The sequence below is a fragment of the Lathyrus oleraceus genome, chromosome 5 (assembly GCF_024323335.1).
Source record: "Lathyrus oleraceus cultivar Zhongwan6 chromosome 5, CAAS_Psat_ZW6_1.0, whole genome shotgun sequence".
Classification (NCBI taxonomy): Eukaryota; Viridiplantae; Streptophyta; class Magnoliopsida; order Fabales; family Fabaceae; genus Lathyrus; species Lathyrus oleraceus.
Genome location: NC_066583.1, coordinates 570,839,638 through 570,863,721, shown reverse-complemented (window position 1 = coordinate 570,863,721; position 24,084 = coordinate 570,839,638). Strand labels below are relative to the sequence as shown.

General features: G+C 36.3%; 1 protein-coding gene and 1 long non-coding RNA gene across 4 annotated transcripts; one reads left to right on the top strand and one right to left on the bottom strand.

Annotated features, from left to right (window-relative positions):
• The first annotated feature begins 4,010 nt into the window (after positions 1–4,010).
• On the top strand, positions 4,011–6,475 carry LOC127086549 (probable glucuronoxylan glucuronosyltransferase IRX7). 2 transcript variants are annotated; one of them, XM_051027326.1, is made up of 4 exons: positions 4,011–4,634; positions 4,736–5,097; positions 5,194–5,421; positions 5,701–6,219. In XM_051027326.1, exons 1-4 carry the CDS (start codon positions 4,388–4,390, stop codon positions 5,737–5,739), a joined length of 876 nt encoding a protein of 291 aa, XP_050883283.1. In that variant the 5' UTR covers positions 4,011–4,387; the 3' UTR covers positions 5,740–6,219. The 2 variants fall into 2 exon arrangements, with proteins under 2 accessions (XP_050883283.1, XP_050883282.1); XM_051027325.1 differs by having other exon boundaries at positions 4,017–4,634; positions 5,194–5,444; positions 5,701–6,475.
• A 2,336-nt stretch (positions 6,476–8,811) lies between these two features.
• Positions 8,812–10,014, bottom strand: LOC127086548 (uncharacterized). 2 transcript variants are annotated; one of them, XR_007789504.1, is made up of 2 exons: positions 9,707–10,014; positions 8,812–9,249 (listed from the first exon to the last, which is right to left on the bottom strand). It is a non-coding gene; the product is annotated as an uncharacterized LOC127086548 (long non-coding RNA). The 2 variants fall into 2 exon arrangements; XR_007789505.1 differs by having other exon boundaries at positions 9,747–10,014.
• Between the last annotated feature and the right edge of the window lie 14,070 nt (positions 10,015–24,084).

Below are 24,084 nucleotides of genomic sequence, written 5' to 3'. Positions count from 1 at the left end.
ATTCAAAATAAACAAAAAGGCAAGTAAGATAACATAATGCCAACTAGATTGTCACATATGGATAACTGAACATTTTTTCCCACAAAATTTAACAAAAATAATCAACTTGACTAACATAATGGTTTTTAATAGACTAAATATGAATGTTTATTACTTAAGAGATTAAATTGAAATCTTAAATTAAGCTAAGAGATCAAAAGATGCATTAAACCATTAGGGTGTGTTGGTTTCGGTTCTAAAATAGAGATTCCTGAAAATCTAAAGTTGGAATTAAATATTCTTTTATTTGGTTGATAGGAATAGAAAAAGAAACCTATGAATAAATTGTTCCCAGAAAACCGATTTCACCCACGTTCTAACCATTTCTATTCTCATGAGACTAAGATGGGAAAATTGTATTCCTGGAAATGAAATACCCACGTTCAAAGAAAAAGTCACAAATATCCTATATTTTACCCACATTTTCTTCCCTATAAATTTTCCCACCTTTATAACAAGATAACCCACTTCTTTTCATTTTAGCTTTCTATTGATCTTTCTTCATGCAATAATGGTACAGGTATGTCTATTTTCTTGATATGTCTATTTATTTACTTTCTTTCATGCAATAATTCTATCCAAGTAGGATGTCACTTCACAATCTAAGAAGTTTGAATGTTACTTTATTTAATAAAAAATATAATCCAAACAACGGAATTAAACAAAAGTATGACATTCATAGCCTCAACAAATCATTCACACAAAAAGTGATTAATAATTACTTAAAATTAAAAGATACGTAACAGAAAAACATAAAGAAAACAACTTGTTCCCCGGTGTTACGTATCAGAACAACTCCACTAGTATAATCGATTGATAGCAACATGAGGTACATCTCCAACTATTCGGGTACCTGATTGTCTGTACTCCGAGGGAGCACATACATAACAAACACTAAAGAGGGTGAGAAATTCATTCATATAATAAAATATATATAATAATTAAGAGAGTAATGTTTATTCACACAAATCATATTCATTCACAATCACATTCTCACCACAACAAATACACAAGCGCAACATAATTACAATGCAATAAGAACCGACAATATTACACGATGCATGTAGTACCAATTCTCATCAATGGTTCATCATACGAACCTGATTCCCCCTTCGGAATATCGAACCCCCCTCCAGAGTTCTGGATAATTCTTTTATCCCCCTTCGGACCTATGACTTATCTCCTTCAACATATCAATAATGAATGCATGGCATTGTAATAATGCAATTAATACAACAATTATAATAATATTTAGTGATCCATAATCGATCACACAATTTCAGCCATGCATAACGTAGTTCACCATTATGGACGACCACCAATATAATCAAACACACCCTCCCAATCATTCACAACACATCAAATAATTTGTCAATACAGACCTCGTTCATATTCGTCACATCATACACTTCTTTCTCACCTGCTACCGATCTCTGATAAAACCATTAAAATATTTTATCCCTAAAACAAAGTTATATCTCTCTATTTCATCTGCCCGACGCTTCAAACTCCGTCCCAAAATCATTTACGAGTTGAAAGTTATGATCAAAACCGAACACGAATGCGTTACCAAAAAGTTATTATTTTTCTGAAATTTTCAGCATGATTTTCATCTTCTCCAACCCCAAAACGTCCATGAAATTATCACAAAAAATATTTTATCCTTGAAACAAAGTTATATCCCTCTGTTTCAGCTACCTAACTCTTCAAACTCCGTTCCAAAATAATTTACGAGTTGAAAGTTATGATCAAAACCGTGCACGAAGGCATTACCAAAAATTTGTTCTTTTTCTGAAATTTTCAGCACAATTTTCATCTTCTCCAACCCCAAAAACGTCCATGAAATCATCACCAAACATATTTCATGGTTTTAAACTCAATAATAAACATACCAATATCAATCACTACTTATATTCATATAATCACACCAATAGTTCACAATTTCATACCCTACCATCATCATAATCATCATCCCAAACCCTTAACATACAAGAATCATAAATTCAGCAACAATTCAAAATCAACAACAATCAATTGCTATTGCCACGATAATTACAATTCATTCCTCATAATTATAGTCACAAATCTCCATTTTTTAATTCTTTCACGTACGTTCCTAACTCTATGTTCTCTCCTCACATTCTTATAAGTAGACCAACTAAATTCCTTATTTTTAAATCTTATTATTATTATTACTTTAATATAAAATCAAACTAAAAAATCAAATACTAATAATATATATATATATATATATATATATATATATATATATATATATATATATATATATATATATATATATATATATATATATATATATATATATATATATATATATATATTCTAAATCATATCGTTAGACCAACTATCCAATAAAATAATAATAAAAGCAATATTGTCTATATATTATTGTTGTTATTTTAAATGAATATTAACTTATTTATTATTAATACCAAATTAATTTAATTAAATCTAATAGTAATACTATTAATCTCATTGTGTTCAACACCCCTTACTTCTCCTTAATTACTACAACAACCCTTATTTAAAATTCTAATATTCTAGGACACTTCCTTATACCCGAGGTTCCCCTACTACGTCAACCATTCAAAACACATACAATACAATTAAAGTATTCTATAGAATTAGATATTCAGATGGGGTGTTACACTGCTTCTGGTTGTGTTAGTTTACAGGTGGCCTTGTTGTGACCTCCCTTATGGTAACGACTGCACTTGATTCCATGGTTTGTTTGTTTCAAGTGTGTCTCATCCCTCACCATTTCTCTAGCTTCTCTATTCCTCTTTTTCTTGGGTCTTTCAGGTTGTCTCTTTATTGGTGGTGACTGGAGATCAACAACATCAAATTTAGTCCACAAAGTTTTCCATCAACTGGATAAATAACTGGTAAATAACAAGCTTTATAGAGTTCCTTCTTATAACAGTCAGGTACAAAATCATCAACTCCAAACTCAGTTTGTACTATTTTGTACCATAGTGGTCCCCACATCAGTTTCATTAATTCCAAACTCAGGTCCCACATCCACAACAACTTCATCATCTAATCCTAATGAAAGAATTGGTTCATCAATAATGTCAAGTTGTGAAATATGATAAGTAACATATAAATGACATTCCCTAGTCATTACTACAATTGTTTGCATCCTCTTAGTCCCTTATCTTCCTCCAACAACATAATATCACAAGCATTCATTTCATAGTAATACCAAAGTTTATATATAATTGGATAACCTAAATCTTTTAACAAGTCTAAAATTTCAAAGTAACTCAAATAATCCAGATCAACATCCCAAATGGTCTCTAACCCTTGATACCCTAACTTTGTGAAGTTAGCAAACTCCCTAGAAAATTCACCAGAATGATGAACAACACACTTAAACATATTCTCATTTACCTATTCAACTTACATAAGATAGGAGAAGTACTAAGGAAGATGGCAAAAAAAGTTCACGTTTTTTGTAGGTTGCAGGTGAGAAACCATACCTTAGTTGTAATCAGAGAAACGTTACTATCATCTTCAATGACATTGGTTTGTGGAACTATTGTTGCTATCGTCTTCAATGGAGTTAGTCTGTGAAACAAGATGATGCTATCGTCTTTAATGGAGTTTTCCCTATTTAGAAAAATGTCTTTGTTTGCCATAACCTTTTGAGCTTCATGTCTTTCTTATTTAACTTCAAAGATTTACAACATGACATTTTAAATCTTTTTTCAGCAATATTAAAATTCCACGTCAGATATAAATAATTCATCTTAACATTTTTAACATTTTTCAAATAGAAACTAACGAGAAAGACCAAATAATTTAACGAAAATAAAATTAACAGGTCACTCTGTAACAACTTTTTATTTAGAGATTTTTAATCAAATTTTACTACTTATACTTTAGACAAAGAAAATGTACTTCCCTAATAATAATAGTAGTGAGAGGAGCAAAACCAGCCTTCTGTAACCGATACACCCGCCGAGTTACATTCTCATCCATTATCACCACTAACCCACGTGACTTCTGAAACTGAAACAAAAAAAAACACAGAATAACCATTTCCTTTTCCCCTCTTTCTACTCTATTTTTCCATTCTATTCAATAATTGAGTTGTAAAAAAAAATCATTATTTCTTATTCGAAAGAGCATTAATTAAACCAAACCCATTGTTTATTTTTGATGCAAAAACGATTTACCAACAAACTCATACCTTCCTCTTCTTCTTGTCTTCTGTTTCTTTCTTAGTCTCCACTTCTTCCTAGACCAAATCACCAACAACATTCGAAAGCTCAATCTCAACTACTCATTCAAATCCTTCTCTTGTTAAATTTTTTATAATCAAATGTTGGAACTTAAGAGTTCCCTGAAGAGCAAAGAATTCAATGTGAAAATGAAACTCATGAACAAACACAACACCACTAGAATTCAACAAGACAAAACTTGTTGCTTCTTCACATATTACAAATGGTTCCTTTGGCTTTGTCTTTCCCTTTATTTCTTCACTTCTTATCTCATCACCAACGACCCACAGGACACTATTTCCAAATCCAACGTTGTTTCTCATTCCTTTTCAACCCAAAACAATCTAGGTAATTAACAACAACATCAACAACAACAACAAAAAACATCTTTACTATTTTTTTTGTTGTTCCTAGTTAATAAACATTCTTTTCTTTCTGTTTCATTGCAGGGTTGTTGAAAAATCTGAAGGTGTTTATTTACGAGCTACCATCAAAATACAACAAAGATTGGCTTTTGAATGAGAGGTGCAAAACACATTTATTCGCTTCAGAAGTTGCTATTCACACCGCATTATTGAAAAGCAATGTTAGAACTTTTGACCCTTCCGAAGCTGATTTCTTCTTCGTTCCCGTTTACGTTTCTTGCAACTTCAGCACCGTTAACGGCTTCCCGGCGATTGGACATGCACGCGCTCTTATTACCTCCGCAGTTGAACTCGTCTCCACCGAATATCCATTCTGGAACCGAAGCAGAGGATCCAACCACGTTTTCGTCGCTTCTCATGATTTCGGTGCATGTTTTCATACCCTGGTGCGTAAAGCGTAATCTAACATAAACGTCGTTTTCTAAAGCTTTTTTTAAACGTGCGTTTTCATTTTTATTGATTTTTTTTTTTGGCTTGTGAAGGAGGATAATGCAGTGAAAGATGGCATTCCGAGAATATTGAAGAATTCGATTGTGTTACAGACGTTTGGAGTTGAGTATAAACATCCTTGTCAGGAGGTTCAGAATGTGGTTATTCCGCCGTATGTTTCGCCGGAGAAAATTTGGAGAACGCTCGAGAAAGCTCCGGTGAACGGCCGGCGAGATATTTGGGCTTTCTTCAGAGGGAAAATGGAAGTTCATCCTAAAAACGTCAGTGGACGGTTTTACAGCAAGTAATTATTATTGACCCCACTTAAACATCCTTAGTTAATTATTACTCTATCATTAATTAATTAATGGATTTAATTAATTACAAGCCAAACCACTTTTTTAATTAATCACTATAAATATAACTTCCGATATTAATTGAAACTAACTGTCTTTTTTATCGGTTATTTTGATATTAAAAAAATGCTTAGCTATTGTTTTTGTGTATCATTTTTTGGAAATAATTTGAGAATTGACTGAATGTTTTTTTGTTTGGTGAAGGCGAGTGAGGACGGAGATATGGAGAAAATTCAACGGTGATCGGAGATTTTATCTTCAACGGCATAGATTCACAGGTTACCAAATGGAAATAGCACGTTCAGTGTTCTGTCTATGTCCACTTGGGTGGGCCCCATGGAGTCCAAGGCTTGTTGAATCAGTTGCATTGGGTTGTGTGCCGGTAATTATTGCTGACGGAATCCGTTTACCGTTTTCCTCCGCCGTGAAATGGGCGGAGATCTCGGTCACGGTGGCGGAGAAAGACGTCGGGAAGTTAGACAAGATTCTCGAGCGCGTGGCGGCGACGAACCTTACTTTAATTCAGAGGAATTTGTGGGACCCGAAGACGAGACGGGCCCTACTTTTTAATAGTGAAATCCAAGAAGGTGATGCCACGTGGCAGGTTTTATTAAGTCTAAGTCAGAAGCTTGGTAGGTCCATGGTTTCTGCCGAATAAAATAGTGACACGTGGTTAAATTCGATTGGTTTAAAAGTTTGACAACGAATGAACTGAGTTTCTGACGTGGATGCGTTGGCATTTGTAACTATAGTTATGGATGACAGCTACGAATTAAGTTGGCATTTACTATCGCGCAGAATGAATTCTAATGGTGGGACCCATGGAGACATAGAATAGATATAGGTTATTGATGACGTGGCAGACGTTGATTTGCTGGAGGTGAATATAATAGATATTTTTTTGTAAATAAATTATTTTTTGAAAGTACAGTGTAATAAACGATTTTTAATTGGGTATTGAATGTGGACATTGAAATGATTGATGGATGTGGAGAAATGGGTTGTGGGTGTCAGAATATTGTCGTTTATTTTTAGTGTGAAATGTGGGAAGTAGTTTTGGTGTCAGTGTTCACGGATTTGTTATAATATGATGCGTCCAAAACCCAGCTAAGCAATTGGGGAGGTGGGACAGCAAATTGTTTTGAGTTATACAACTTCTGGTGTGTTATTCTTTTGGATTTAAATCCAGTTTTGGTACCTAGTTTTGTTAATGCTACCAATACATTGTTATTGTTAATTAAGAGTTAAAGCTTAGTTAATTAAAAGTTAGTTATTTTTGCTATATTTTCTTCATTTCTATATAAATTTATATATAAATACAAATAAGATTCTTGTGTAATCAATAGATATTTGTAAAAAAATAATTAAAAATAATCATATTCTTCAAAAATAAAATAAAATAATAATCATCTTTTCAGATTAAATACTAAAGTAATTATATTTCAAATAAAAAATTGTCCAACAAAAGGAGTAACCAGAGGGTATGACATATGCATTGATTTTTTTGTATATAGGTGACATTATGCATGATGCACGTTTATAGAACATGCTTCTAGGAGCATGCATTATAGGTAGTGGCTATTGTGTTGTTTAGGTTAGGGTCACTGTTTTAGAGTAGACTTTCAAAATGGAATTCAGTGTTACAATCGAGGTAGTTGAAACTGCTAAAACTAACACACATGTGGTCACAATTTTTTACCGTCGTAAATGTTGGTTCAGTGTATATTAGGCAATAGACCACAATGAGGGGATGCCAAGGGGATACTATTGAGTCGATCTAGATAGAGGTTGGTGCGATTGTGGAAAGTTCTAAGTCTTCCGTATGCCTTGCTCCCATTCATTGCGACATGTTAAAAGACTTAGTAGGATCCTTCAAACTTACTATCTGACATCTACAAAGTCAAAAACCTATGCAATATGTACAACAATAGCTTTCCGATAGTAGCAAAAGAGAATTATTGGTATGCATATCAAGGGGAGATAGTTTGACACAATGAAAATATTCTAAGAAAGAAAAAGGGCCACCTTAACAACATGTGTATTCAAATCAAAATGGGTACGACGAAAAAAATGGTGAGATTATGTAGTTCATGTCGTCAGTTCGATCATATATATGAATATAATTGGCTTAATTTGAAGATAAATTTATATTTATTGTAAATAAAAATAAAATACAAATACTTATATGATATTGACATTATTTATGTCACATTTAAAAAAATCTCTTAGTATACAACTGTTATACCCCAAAGTTTGCCCTCCCTTTTTACTTTTCATCTAACCCATGACTTGAGGTTTATTTATACTCATTCATGCCTCATTCATGTGCATCCTTCATTCATCATAGACTCAAGGTTCATGGTTGATAAAAATCAGGGTTTTGCTTGAAGATTGTGGTTTTCCTCATCATGTGGGTTGAAACTATAATTGCTTGATTCTTTGGGACCTTGACTCTTGAAGTTTATATCATAACATCCATCTGGACATCCCAACTCTATTTCTTGGCTTTGCTTCTATAAGATCTTGTGTTTGACCTTTAATTTGACTTTTAAACCCTAATGGTGGGCCCATGGTTTGAGATTTTGCTTATGGAGTTTTGTGTTTGGGTTGAAACCTTAGTTATTGATCTTGAGGTTGGTAAACTATGTGGTTTTCTTTGAAGAGGGTTGGAAACCCTAGTTGTGGTTCATGGTATTGGTGCATTACTTGGGTGAACTATTCACTTCTTGAGTTGAAATTCTTGATTATTGCTTGGTTTTGAACTTTGGCCTAGCTAAACCCTAGTTCATGGCTTGTCACATGATTGGTCTAAGGCTTGCTTGCAGGCATACTTCATTCACATTCCACCCTTTGATTGAACTTCATCCATTGGTTTTCATGATCATCATCATTTAGTCCAAGTTTCATCCCATTGTGTGGCAAGGTCCATTTAAGGTCATTTGGTCCAAAGTTTCATTGTCTATTTTGGTCGAATAATTTCATGGCCATTTGATTTCAATGTCACTCATTCTTTCATAAACACTTGTTTGCAATTTGGATGCACTAAATTTGGAATGGTAAATTGAATCCTATTGGTTCATTATATCATTAGAACATTTTTCTTACCAAGGAGATTACATGGCATTTAGTACATTGTCCAATATACATTACATTTTGAAGAAAAAAAAAATTACAAAACTAAACATCAAACTTACATTCATCATCTTTCAATGTTCAAACCAATATGACTTCCAAATATGAACCAAAATAACATTACAAACCAATTTCCATGATAAAAATCCACTTCATTACCATTACACCATGAATCGTTTACAATTTCACTTCCAATCTATCCATTTTCCATTCAAACCAATCTACACATTTACAATTTCACTACATTACAATATTCAAATGTTTCTATTACAACCATTCATACAAGACAATGCCAACATACATCAAAATCCCATAATTAAACTTCAATTCATTTTCACTATAACGTTCAAGTTTCAAGTACAACCACAAACCATGTTATTAATCCAAGATTTCAAAACTACAAAAAAAAAAAACACAATTTAAACCCCACAAATAATCCCAAAACAACTCCAATGCATTCCATGAGCACTCCCCAAAGACAAACCTAGACTAACATGTGACCTAAGGTTCTAATCTAAACACTCAACCACAATTCTTCATGACCAATTTCCTCCGATCCGATGCAACCCAAGTAGCATGTGCAACCTTCATTTTATGAGCTCGAGCCGAATCTCCAATGACCTGCAAAACCATCCGCCCATAGACAAGATAAGTTCACCATTTGATATCATCCAAAATAAAGTAAAAAAAATGAAGAACAAGTTAACATGAGGACAATACACTACACCAGTTAACATAATTGATACTTGACAGAAAAAGAATTTAACATTTTCCTGCTAAGCCACATTTCTGCAGAACAATTCAGGAAAAAAAAGCATTTAACTCCAAATTTAAGCTAAGGTGGCAAACCAGTCCATATTCAACTGACTCTAATTTCTATCAAAAACTAATCTCAAATTAACCGTAAATTCAGTTTCAAATTTAATCAAAATCCATTTTCCAACTAATTTGTTCATTTGTAACTAACAGGGTAATTTGCATTGAATTTCAATTTCATTTCCTTGAAATTTCACAACAAATTTTGAATCCGTTAAGAAGGGCATACACGTTTCAGATAAAAGGAGAGATGGTGCGTTACTCATTTAATATTCACGCATCCAAAAAATCACAGAACTCACAGAGAAAACCAATCCTCCTCATATGCCAATTGAATTTCACTGTCAATTGATCTCGAATGCGGTGAAGACGACGATCGACGAACTCAAGATCTGGATGTGCGAACCTAGAGCAAATTCTTTGGGACTGAAGGCAGATTCATTGGGCCTTTTGGTGGGCCTGTGCCATGTTTATACTTGGCAGACCCTGGGTCTGCTGGTTGCACCCCTAGTCCATAGTCTCAATAATCGATTGTTTAATCACATTTATTTTGCTTTAATTCCAACCTTTTGTTGATTAATCTTGGGGATTTGATGTCGACCTATTTTTTTTTAGAACTAATTAGGTTTTATTTAGAGATTAATTAGGTTTGGATATTAGACTATAATTAGGATTTTAGGACTAATTTTTCTTTAGAATTAATTAGAAACATTAGAAGTTAATTAAGATATTAGAAACTTAGGATTTTAGGTTTAGAATTCTAATTAGGATTGTTAGATTTAATTATAATTTAATGAGTTTTAGAATTCTAGGACCAACTAGAATTTTAGACTTTTGTTTAGATAAATGGGATCTTAGTTCTAAATAGATTTTAACTTTGGATTTAATTTATTGGTTTGTGTGAAATGACTATTTTTTTCTTAGGGGTTTCTTTTGTTGTTTTAGCCAAATATGCATGCTCCTTTAGGACTAATCCTGACTTAAAATGTTAAATAGTTTTAAATCAAGTTTTTGACTAACAAATGCATGTTCCCCATAGGAATAGCTTGTGAATATTATTCTAACCCTTAGATTAGGTAGATCACAACTTCTTAATGTAGCGGTAAATTCATGACCATCAAGCTATGAATAAGCTTGACGTCAATAAAACCAGAGTCGCCACCGCGCTTTTATTGTTTTCAAAGGAAAAGGAAAAAATACGAACAAAACCCAAAGATAAGAAGTTTTCAAATCAAAACTAATAAAATATCAGAGATTATAGGTAAGAGGGTTGGTTACCTAGAGGGAAGGTGTTAACATCCAAAGTGTCCTAGGTACTCCTATGGAGCCCTTTTTTATGTGTGTATGTGTTTTTGGTATAAAAGATGTTTGAGAAAAATAGAGTGTGGGGATGAGAAAAGAATTTATTGATTGTATTTTTGTGTCTGACAAGACCTTCGGTCTTGTGCATACGTACCAACATAAAAATGAGGGATCCAAACCTCGTAGTTTGTGGTAAAAATTTCAAAGTTTGTGAATTGCTTTTAACAAAAGTTTAATAATAAAAAATACCCAAAGCGTCAAAAAATTGAATGGGGTTGTTAGTTTTTTTTTGTCTTTTGAAATTTTAAGTCAATATGATTAAGTTTATTTACAAATTTGATTAAGAAAAAGGTTTAAAAATTCATTGGCATAAGGCCAAAGTTTCTAATCATTTAAACAAAGTCTAAGTTTGAAATCACAAGCAAAAGAGGTTTTTGAAAAAGGGGGAGAGATTTTGAAATTTAAGAAGTTGGAGGAGATGAAGAGGCTATCCTAAGCACAAATTAAAAGTTAAGAGTTGAAAAGATCTGACCAATGAGATGCAATCCAACAGACAAGAATGTCATATAGAAAGCTCATTTTCCCTTTAGACTTCGAATCAAGCAATAAACCATAAGCAATTAGCAATATCTAGACATCATGAAGATCAAAACATCAAATAAAGATAGCCATATCTAAGCAAGCAATCCCAAAAGCTAGCAGTCTTCTTTGTCTTTTCATGTATCAGATGAATATTCCTTGTGAAATTCTGGTATCAGATATGAGATGTCGAAGGTAATGTCACGACACTAATATCTGAACAATATAAACAGGATAAAAGATAAAGAAACAATAGTACAAGTGACACAAGCAATTGTTAACCCAGTTCGGTGCAAACTCACCTACGTCTGGGGGCTACCAAGCCAGGAAGGAAATCCACTAAACATAATTAGTTCAAAGACTCTCAGTAAACAACTTCAAGTTACAGTCTTTTCACCTAATCTCTACCCATGTGACTTCTATCTAAGAACTCTTAGATAAGAGACCCTACTCACTCCCCCTCAATCACAACAGTGATGTAAAAACAAATATTACAAAGAAAGAAGACACTCTGCAAGAACACATACTTGATCTTGCTTAAAAGCTTCAACCAAGTAAACACATACTCATGCTTCAAAGCTTAGAGTGGAAAAATTACAACACAAAAGTCAGTCCAATTCAATCATCAATAGGATGAATGAATGACTCATAATACACATGCTCACACAAGACTAAAACCCTTATTCTCTCTCACTATTTCGCTCGTTCTCTTGTGTGTTTTAAAACCAGGTTTTCCATGCCCTTTAAATAGAAGCTTTTGAATGGGCTTGGACATCATAAAACCCTAAAACTATTTTCCTTTCGTATCTTCTTATTCACGACAGCTGATCATATCTTTTTGGAAAATAAATCAATCTGATTTTAATTTAGAATAACACGTTCAATCTCCACATCAATCACACACAGATTTGCATGAAAAGCGCAATCATAAGGTACATAACATTCAGACTGAATGTTCTGTATACACATGTCTTAACATCGGGTCTGACATCTCAGCTAAATTCTGCACAACCATATTTAAACACCCTACAGGAAATTGATATCTCATGTCAAGACAACACTCGTGACAACTTGTGATAACTCTAGGTTTTACCAAAATTGATGCCAACACATAGAACTAACAAAATTCATCATCCTCTAGGTCAATCACATTGTTTACAGAATCATGCTTCTCAGACTGTGAAGCATTGGCAGTAGTAGATGCCACAAATTTCTTACCAGACACAGTTTGCCCTAAAGAGTACAAACCTTCAGCAGCCATATCCTTCTCAGATCTAGAGGAATCATCATCCTTCTCACTATGAGGTTCAACCTCAGGAGAGGGGTCCATTCTAGATAGAGGATTAGAAACTCCCTTCACAGAATGTCCTTCAGTGAGGATTCTAGTGACTAGGTTTCTTATGACACGATCAGTGTGGTGCATGTCGTCCTTATAACTAGTGGCATGAGTAGAGCTAGAAGGGATACTAAAGCTGTTACCTTAAGTAGGGCATGCAAAAGCAGATGCATCCATGAAATGGTTTGAGTCTGGAGCTTCGCCTAGAATAACAGACAGAGGAATCACATCCAAAATTTCTTCATCAAGAAAGTCCATTGAAGGCGTTCTATCCTTGTGATTAGGCTTAGTAGTTTTTGAACCAGATGGTGTTTGATGTTGTGACATCTTGTTATTTTTGTGGAAAGGTTTCAGTTTCCCTAGCAGAGGAGTTTGAGGAAGACGCAGGGAGTTGGAAATGTTTGAGTAGAGGTTGCGTGTGAAAAGGTAATATATGGTATTTCCAATACTAGGTGATGATTTACCATAAATGGGGTGCTTTATTTTGAGTAAGTAGATAATAATTTGATTACCTTTTCCACTCCAAATTAATTGCTACAAATTCTTATAAATACAAATCCTAATTTCCCTCTTAGAAATTCAAATTGATTTGCATCCAAGGCCTTTGTAAAAATATCAGCTAACTACATTTCAGTAGCAACATGCTCCAGGGCTACAATTTTATCTTCCACTAGTTCTCTAATAAAATGGTGACAAATATCAATATGTTTTGTCCTGCTGTGCTGAATAGGATTCTTAGAAATATTTATAGCGCTCAGGTTGTCACAGTACAATGTCATGACATCTTGCGTGACATTGTATTCAGTCAGCATCTGTTTCATCCATACCAGTTGAGAATAACTACTTCCAACTGCTATGTATTCAGCTTCAGCAGTGGACAAAGACACACAATTTTGTTTCTTACTAAACCATGATATTAAGTTGTTCCCCAAGAAGAAGCATCCTCCTGATGTGCTTTTCCTATCATCCACACTTCCAGACCAATCAGCATCACAGTATCCAGTCAGCACAGATCCAGATCCTTGAGTATACAACATCCCATGGTCACTAGTGCCATTTGTAACACCCCGATAATAATAAAATAATTATTTGAATTGAGTTAATAATTTATTTATTAATTTAATTAAATAATTGGAAATTTTATTATTATTATTATTGGATTATTATTTTGGAAAATATATATATAAGTTGGAATTAAGGAAATATCCCATTGGGTAAGAAAAGGTTTTACGTGAAACAGAGAACGATCGTGAAAGAAGAGGAAAAGGGCAAGGAGACAGAGCGAGGGCTGAAGGTTGAAGAAGGAAGAGCTTGAGCTTAGAGATTCGCCGGATTAACTCAGGTAAGGGGGGTTTATCGTCAATTAACGGGTATTATGGGATAATATGTCATGGGTAGTGATAAGCTGTTGATTGACCCTAATTGGGAATTGTGAATGCTGAAATTTTGTTGGATGAACCGTGTTAGAAGTTGAAATTTAGTCGGTAATTGAGTCTGTTGTAATTTCCCGATCGTATGGCTTTTTACGGAATCGGATTCGGAGGTCCGGAAGTCCTCCAATGGCGGAAAATGCGGAGAATTCTGCATTCTGCCTTTGAGTTAGCGCAGGAACAGCTTCTGTCTTGCGTTAACCGGTTAACCCAGGGTGTTAACCGGTTAACACTGTGTTGGATTATGAATATGTGCTGTTTTGTCTGCGTTAACCGGTTAACCCAGGGTGTTAACCGGTTAACACTGTTGTAATTTCTGATATTTGGCTGTTTGTGCTGCGTTAACCGGTTAACCCAGGGCGTTAACCGGTTAACACTGTTAAATTTTGAGACAGAAGGCGTGTTGTGCTGCGTTAACCGGTTAACCCAGGGCGTTAACCGGTTAACGCTGTTGCAGAGTGGAAAAATGTTAATTTTAATGTTGTGTGCCTATTTGAGGGTTGGCCTATGTTGGCCTATGATGTAATAGAGATTAATTCCCGCTGTTTTGAGCAGTATAGATATTAGTGGAGTGTACTAATATTGTGGTTGTTGGTTGGCATGATATAATATGTTTTTGTGATAAATTGTGTTGATAATGTGAAATGGTATACATGCTGTTGTGAATGTATGCATTTGTGAATAGACTATTCTATGGCTTAGAGTGTGAGCATGTGTCTATTCTTGATTATCGTTGATGTTGCATTGCTAGGTGATTAGCATGCGTATTGTGGCCTTCGGGTGGTAGCTAATTCCCATGGTGAGGAATTAGTGAGTAAGTCATGTTGATTGTTGTTGTTGTTGTTTGCATGCTAGGTGATTAGCGTGCATATCATGGCCCATTTGGGGTGGTAGCTAATTCCCATGGTGAGGAATTAGTGAGTGAGTCACTATATCTCAAATGAGTGGGACTAGTGAGCTTGGTAGCCGTGCCTGGATTTGGACGGTGAGGTTGAACTATATGTTCACAAATAGTCGGTACCGCATGCATAGAGTCTCATTGCATAATAAATGTATGGCATATAATATGAATGGATGTATTCCAGTATTATATGTGTGTTGTGTGTTGTGTTGTTGATGTTGAGTATGGTTGAGATTATATATATGCTATATGTTAGTGTTGAATATGATGTTTGAACGGATACTGCCGTTGCTGAGTGTGTAGTCTGGTTAGGGTGAATTAATGTGTTAATTACTTAGCATTACATGTTGTTCTATAATGCTTGTTATATTGATTGAGGAACTCACCCTTACGCCTATTTTTTTCAGGTAACGAGAAATGAGTTGAGTAGAAGCTAATGCTTGGAGTCTAGAGTAGTTCTTATGGGTCATGCTCTGATAGATGTAACATCGGGAGGGGATGTTTTAATTGATTTGATATTGGTTGTTGATGATTTACATGTATTGTGTTACATGTTTTACATTGAGTTGAATTTTATTCCGCTGCGAATTATGCAAAGAACCTTATTTTGATTAAATAAATGAGCATGACAGGATATTTTAATGATTTTTGTGAAATGATTGTGTGACACCCTTCGGGGCATAATTACTCTGATGAATATATTGTTATTTTAATTATAATAAATTTGGGTATTTAGAAGGGTGTTACATTAGTGGTATCAGAGCATAGTCGGTCGTGTCGAGTCGTAATTATTCTGTTTCCCCTGTACGGGATAGGTGTTGTGTAACCCTATCAGTACTTATTTGTTTAGCTTGTTTGGGTTTTCAGAATAGAGATGGCTGGAAGAGGTAGAGATGATGCTGCAATTGCTGAGGCTCTGGGTATGCTAGCTGGAGTACTTGGAGGAAATCCGAATGTTATGGGAATGGGAGCTGCTCGTCAGTTGAGTGAGTTCCAGAAGAACAATCCTCCAATGTTCAAGGGAGCATACGATCCAGATGGTGCTCAGAAGTGGTTGAAAGAGATCGAGAGGATCTTCAGAGTAACTGAGTGTGCTGATAACCAGAAGGTCAGGTTCGGTACACATATGCTGTCAGAAGAAGCTGATGATTGGTGGGTTGCTACCCGCACTGAGTTGGAAGCTGCTGGAGATGCTGAGATTTCTTGGGCTGTATTCAGAGAGAGATTTCTGAGGAAGTATTTTCCCGAAGATGTCAGAGGAAAGAAGGAGGTAGAGTTCTTGGAATTGAAGCAGGGTAACAGGTCCGTTACGGAGTATGCTGCTAAGTTCACAGAGCTGTCGAAGTATTATACTCCCTATGCTGAGGCTGCTGGGGAATTTTCCAAGTGTGTGAAGTTTGAGAACGGGTTGCGTCCCGAGATCAAGCAGGCTATTGGGTATCAAAGGATTAGAGTGTTTTCTGATTTGGTGGACTGTTGCAGGATTTTTGAACAGGATTCCAAGGCTAGAGCTGAGAGCTATCAGCAGAGAGTTGATAGGAAAGGCAAGAATCAGACTGATCGTGGAAAACCGTATGCAGCTGGCAAGGGTTTTCAAAGGCAGAGTGGGATGAAGAGGCCTAGTGGAGGAGACTCTAGTGCTCCTGCTAAGTGTTACAGATGTGGTCAGGCTGGACATCGTATCCATGAGTGTACCAGTAACGAGAAGAAGTGTTTCAAATGTGGAAAAGGTGGTCATTTGGCTGCAGATTGCCGGTTGAAGACTGTGACTTGCTTCAACTGTGGAGAGGTGGGTCATATCAGCCCACAGTGTCCTAAGCCGAAGAAAGAGAATCAGTCGGGAGGCAAGGTTTTTGCTTTATCGGGTTCTGAGACTTCTGCAGATGAGCGTTTGATCCGAGGTACGTGTTATATTAATGGCTCTCCTCTTGTAGCTATTATTGACACCGGTGCTACTCATTCCTTTATATCTTTGGATTGTGCTGTGAAACTTAAGTTAGAAATATCTGAGATGTTTGGTAGTATGGTGATTGACACTCCTGCGAAGGGTTCAGTGACTACTACTTCAATTTGTTTAAGTTGCCCTTTGAGTATTTTTGGTAGGAACTTTGGGATAGACCTTGTGTGTCTTCCATTAGTGCAGATTGATGTTATCTTGGGTATGAACTGGTTGGTGTTTAACCGGGTTTCTATCAATTGTTTTGATAAGACTGTGATATTTCCTGAGATTGAGGAAGGCAAGAGTTTGTTTCTATCAGCGAGGCAGGTGAATGAGGAAGTAGCAGATGGGGCAGAGTTGTTTATGCTGTTAGCGACTTTGGAGGCTAAAGATAAACTGGTGATTGGTGATCTAGCTGTGGTGTGTGATTTTCCTGATGTGTTTCCGGAAGAAGTGAATGAATTACCGCCAGAGCGTGAAGTTGAGTTCACGATTGATTTGGTACCTGGTACTAGACCGATATCGATGGCTCCTTATCGTATGTCTGCTGTTGAGCTAGCTGAATTGAAGAGTCAGTTGGAAGATTTGTTGGATAAGAAATTTATTCGTCCGAGTGTGTCACCGTGGGGTGCACCAGTGTTGTTGGTTAAGAAGAAAGAAGGTACTATGAGGTTGTGTGTGGATTACAGACAACTGAATAAAGTGACGATCAAGAATCGGTATCCTTTACCGAGGATTGATGATTTGATGGATCAATTGGTTGGTGCTAGTGTGTTCAGCAAGATAGATTTGAGATCGGGGTATCATCAGATACGTGTGAAGACTGAAGATATTCAGAAGACTGCTTTCAGAACAAGGTATGGACATTATGAGTATTCTGTAATGCCTTTTGGGGTGACTAATGCGCCTGGAGTATTCATGGAGTATATGAATAGGATTTTTCATCCGTATCTAGATCAGTTTGTTGTGGTGTTTATTGATGACATTTTGGTGTATTCGAAATCTGAAGAAGAACATGCTGAGCATTTGAGAGTGGTGTTGAAAGTTCTACGAGAAAAGAAGTTATTTGCTAAACTCTCAAAATGTGAATTTTGGTTAGAAGAGGTTAGTTTTCTTGGTCATGTGATTTCAAGAGGTGGTGTTGCTGTTGATCCTTCTAAGATAGAAGCGGTGTCTAAGTGGGAAGCTCCGAAGTCAGTTTCTGAGATAAGAAGTTTTCTTGGACTTGCAGGTTACTATAGGAAGTTTATTGAGGGATTTTCTAAGTTGGCGTTACCGTTGACGATGTTGACTAGAAAGGGGCAAGCTTTTGTTTGGGACTCAAATTGTGAAGAAGGTTTCCAAGAGTTAAAGAGAAGGTTGACCACTGCTCCTATTCTGATATTACCGAGTTCGTCGGAACCATTTGAGGTTTACTGTGATGCTTCATTGTTAGGTTTAGGTGGTGTGTTGATGCAGAATAAGCAGGTTATAGCTTATGCTTCGAGACAACTAAGGGTTCATGAGAGGAACTATCCGACGCATGATTTAGAGTTGGCAGCTGTGGTATTTGTTCTTAAGTTATGGAGGCATTATTTGTATGGGTCAAGATTTGAAGTTTTCAGTGACCATAAGAGTTTAAAGTATTTGTTTGATCAGAAAGAGCTGAATATGAGGCAGAGGAGATGGTTAGAGTTTCTGAAGGATTATGATTTTGGTTTGAATTACCATCCGGGTAAAGCAAACGTAGTGGCTGATGCATTGAGTCGGAAATCATTGCATATGTCTATGTTAATGGTTAAGGAATTGGATTTAATTGAGCAGTTTAGAGACTTGAGTTTGGTGTGTGAGAGTACTCACAATAGTGTTAAATTGGGAATGTTGAAGTTAACGAGTAATATTTTGGATGAGATTAGAGAGGGTCAGAAATCCGATATGCTTTTGGTTGATAAGTTGACTTTAGTGAATCAAGGCCAAGGTGGTGAATTCAGAGTTGATGAGAATGGTGTTTTGAAATTTGGTAATCGGGTGTGTATTCCGGATGTTACCGAACTTAAGAAGAGTATTCTGGAGGAAGGACATCGTAGTGGCTTGAGTATTCATCCTGGAGCTACGAAGATGTATCATGATTTGAAGAAGTTATTTTGGTGGCCGGGAATGAAAAGAGAAATTGCGAGTTTTGTCTATTCTTGTTTGACTTGTCAGAAGTCAAAGATTGAGCATCAGAAGCCGTCTGGGCTAATGCAACCGTTGGCTATTCCAGAGTGGAAGTGGGATAGTATCAGTATGGATTTTGTTTCTGGTTTGCCGAAGACAAGTAAGAATTTTGAGGCTATATGGGTAATTGTTGATAGATTGACGAAGTCGGCTCATTTCATTCCGATCAGAATGGATTATCCGTTAGAGAGGCTAGCTGAGTTGTATATTGAGAAGATTGTAAGTTTGCATGGTATTCCGTCTAGTATTGTTTCGGACAGAGATCCTAGATTTACATCGAAGTTCTGGGAAGGTTTGCAGAAGGCTTTGGGAACTAAGCTGAGATTGAGTTCTGCATATCATCCGCAGACTGATGGTCAGACTGAGAGGACGATTCAGTCATTAGAGGATCTTTTGAGAGCTTGTGTTTTGGAAAAAGGAGGTGCTTGGGATTGTTATTTACCTCTGATTGAGTTTACCTACAACAATAGTTTTCATTCGAGCATTGGTATGGCACCGTTTGAAGCTTTGTATGGTAGGAGGTGTCGGACACCTTTATGTTGGTATGAGTCCGGTGAGAGTGCTGTGGTTGGACCGGAGATTGTTCAACAAACTACGGAAAAGATTAAGATGATTCAGGATAAGATGAGAATTGCTCAGAGTCGTCAGAAGAGTTATCATGATAAGAGGAGGAAATCACTTGAGTTCCAAGAGGGAGATCATGTGTTTCTTCGTGTTACTCCGATAACTGGTGTTGGTCGAGCCTTGAAGTCGAAGAAGTTGACACCTCGATTTATTGGTCCTTATCAGATTTTGGAGAGGATAGGGGAAGTAGCCTATCGTATCGCTTTACCGCCGTCGCTTGCGAATTTGCATGACGTTTTTCATGTGTCTCAGTTAAGGAGATACATTCATGATCCGTCGCATGTAGTCCAAGTAGATGATGTACAGGTGAGAGATAACCTGACTGTTGAAACATCGCCTATGAGGATTGAGGATCGAGAGTTGAAGCAGTTGCGGGGTAAAGAGATTGCCTTGGTGAAGGTAGCTTGGGGAGGACCAGCAGGTGGCAATGTGACTTGGGAACTTGAGAGTCAGATGAAAGAGTCTTATCCAGAGTTATTCGTTTGAGGTATGTTTTCGAGGACGAAAACTCTTTTAGTGGGGGAGAGTTGTAACACCCCGATAATAATAAAATAATTATTTGAATTGAGTTAATAATTTATTTATTAATTTAATTAAATAATTGGAAATTTTATTATTATTATTATTGGATTATTATTTTGGAAAATATATATATAAGTTGGAATTAAGGAAATATCCCATTGGGTAAGAAAAGGTTTTACGTGAAACAGAGAACGATCGTGAAAGAAGAGGAAAAGGGCAAGGAGACAGAGCGAGGGCTGAAGGTTGAAGAAGGAAGAGCTTGAGCTTAGAGATTCGCCGGATTAACTCAGGTAAGGGGGGTTTATCGTCAATTAACGGGTATTATGGGATAATATGTCATGGGTAGTGATAAGCTGTTGATTGACCCTAATTGGGAATTGTGAATGCTGAAATTTTGTTGGATGAACCGTGTTAGAAGTTGAAATTTAGTCGGTAATTGAGTCTGTTGTAATTTCCCGATCGTATGGCTTTTTACGGAATCGGATTCGGAGGTCCGGAAGTCCTCCAATGGCGGAAAATGCGGAGAATTCTGCATTCTGCCTTTGAGTTAGCGCAGGAACAGCTTCTGTCTTGCGTTAACCGGTTAACCCAGGGTGTTAACCGGTTAACACTGTGTTGGATTATGAATATGTGCTGTTTTGTCTGCGTTAACCGGTTAACCCAGGGTGTTAACCGGTTAACACTGTTGTAATTTCTGATATTTGGCTGTTTGTGCTGCGTTAACCGGTTAACCCAGGGCGTTAACCGGTTAACACTGTTAAATTTTGAGACAGAAGGCGTGTTGTGCTGCGTTAACCGGTTAACCCAGGGCGTTAACCGGTTAACGCTGTTGCAGAGTGGAAAAATGTTAATTTTAATGTTGTGTGCCTATTTGAGGGTTGGCCTATGTTGGCCTATGATGTAATAGAGATTAATTCCCGCTGTTTTGAGCAGTATAGATATTAGTGGAGTGTACTAATATTGTGGTTGTTGGTTGGCATGATATAATATGTTTTTGTGATAAATTGTGTTGATAATGTGAAATGGTATACATGCTGTTGTGAATGTATGCATTTGTGAATAGACTATTCTATGGCTTAGAGTGTGAGCATGTGTCTATTCTTGATTATCGTTGATGTTGCATTGCTAGGTGATTAGCATGCGTATTGTGGCCTTCGGGTGGTAGCTAATTCCCATGGTGAGGAATTAGTGAGTAAGTCATGTTGATTGTTGTTGTTGTTGTTTGCATGCTAGGTGATTAGCGTGCATATCATGGCCCATTTGGGGTGGTAGCTAATTCCCATGGTGAGGAATTAGTGAGTGAGTCACTATATCTCAAATGAGTGGGACTAGTGAGCTTGGTAGCCGTGCCTGGATTTGGACGGTGAGGTTGAACTATATGTTCACAAATAGTCGGTACCGCATGCATAGAGTCTCATTGCATAATAAATGTATGGCATATAATATGAATGGATGTATTCCAGTATTATATGTGTGTTGTGTGTTGTGTTGTTGATGTTGAGTATGGTTGAGATTATATATATGCTATATGTTAGTGTTGAATATGATGTTTGAACGGATACTGCCGTTGCTGAGTGTGTAGTCTGGTTAGGGTGAATTAATGTGTTAATTACTTAGCATTACATGTTGTTCTATAATGCTTGTTATATTGATTGAGGAACTCACCCTTACGCCTATTTTTTCAGGTAACGAGAAATGAGTTGAGTAGAAGCTAATGCTTGGAGTCTAGAGTAGTTCTTATGGGTCATGCTCTGATAGATGTAACATCGGGAGGGGATGTTTTAATTGATTTGATATTGGTTGTTGATGATTTACATGTATTGTGTTACATGTTTTACATTGAGTTGAATTTTATTCCGCTGCGAATTATGCAAAGAACCTTATTTTGATTAAATAAATGAGCATGACAGGATATTTTAATGATTTTTGTGAAATGATTGTGTGACACCCTTCGGGGCATAATTACTCTGATGAATATATTGTTATTTTAATTATAATAAATTTGGGTATTTAGAAGGGTGTTACACCATTGACATAATTCAGGATCCTTTTCACTTGGTTTATGTGACTCACCTTTGGTTCAGCTTGATATCTAGCACATACACCTACAACAAACGCAATATCAAGTCTGCTTGCTGTGAGATATAGCAGACTCCCTATCATGCTTCTTTAGAGACTTTGATCCACACCGACACCATTTTCATCTTTAGAGACTTTCAGATGAGTAGGAGCAGGTGTCCTTTTGTGACTTGCATTCTCCATGCCAAATTTCTTAACAATATTTTTGGCATATTTGCTTTGAGATAGAAAGATAGAATCTTCCATCTGCTTGACTTGTAGCCCAAGAAAATAGGTAAGTTCTCCAACAAGACTCGTTTCAAATTCAGACTGCATTTGTTTAACAAAATGTTCAACCATCTTATTTGACATCCCACCAAACACAATATCATCCACATATATCTGAGCCACCATGAGTTTTCCTCCTTCATTTTTGACAAATAAGGTCTTATCAATGCCTCCCTTCCTGTATCCATTGTCAATGAGAAACACTGTGAGTCTATCATACCAAGCCCTAGGAGCTTGTTTCAACCCATAGAGAGCTTTCCTCAACTTATACACATGCTTTGGAAGATTTAGGTATGTGAACCCTTTAGGTTGTTCAACATACACTTCCTCATTTAAGTAACCATTCAAGAAGACGCTTTTTACATCCATTTGGAACAGTTTAAACTTCAGAATACATGCCACTTCGAGCAGTAGTCTAATGGACTCCAGGCGAGCTATAGGAGCAAATGTTTCATCAAAGCCAACTCCTTCAACTTGAGTGTATCCTTGTGCTACCAATCTTGCTTTATTTTTTGTAACCACCCCTTGCTCATCAGATTTATTCTTGTAAACCCACTGTGTTCCAATAACATTTATTCCTTCAGGTCTAGGAACCAATTCCCATACTTCATTTCTCTTGAATTGGCCTAACTCTTCCTGTATGGAATTGATCAAGAATTCATCAGTTAAAGCCTCTTTGACATTCTTTGGCTCAATCTTGGACACAAAACAACCATGTGAGATCACTTCCCTTGATCTAGTGGTGACCCTTTTATTTGGGTCTCCTATAATGAGATCCTTCGGATGATCCTTCTGAATTCTGATAGAGGGTCCCTTATTAATTTTATCAGCTTCAGGTTCAGCTTGAGTGGGTTCACTCTCATTACTTTTGTCTAGGAGATCAGTGGGGCATCATGCAGAGATGTTTCAACATCGTCTGTGACATCAGTCTCTTGATCATCAACAACAACATTGATAGATTCCATCATTATTTTTGTTCTGGAATTAAAGACCCTAAATGTTCTATTGTTTGTTGAGTAACCCAGAAATATTCCTTCATCACTCTTGGGATCCATTTTCCTTCTTTATTCACGATCAGTTAGAATCCAGCAAATTTACTGTTCTCAAATTCTTTCCCATGATCACTTCTGATTCTGATAACCTGACTTTCTTTTTCTCTTTGAAGTCTTAGGCAGAGATCTTTGAACACCTCAAATACATCAGATTTTTCCCTTATAAAATTTACCCAGGTGTATTTGGAGAAGTCATCCACCACCACATAAGCATACCTTTTCCCACCAAGACTTTCCACCTGCATAGGTCCCATCAAGTCCATGTGGAGAAGTTCCAGCACTCTGGATGTGGTGTCATGTTTGATCTTCTGATGTGACATCTTTGTTTTCTTTCCAATCTGACACTCCCCACAAACTCTTCCTTCATCAATCTTTAATTTTGGGATTCCTCTGACAACTTCAACAGATATATT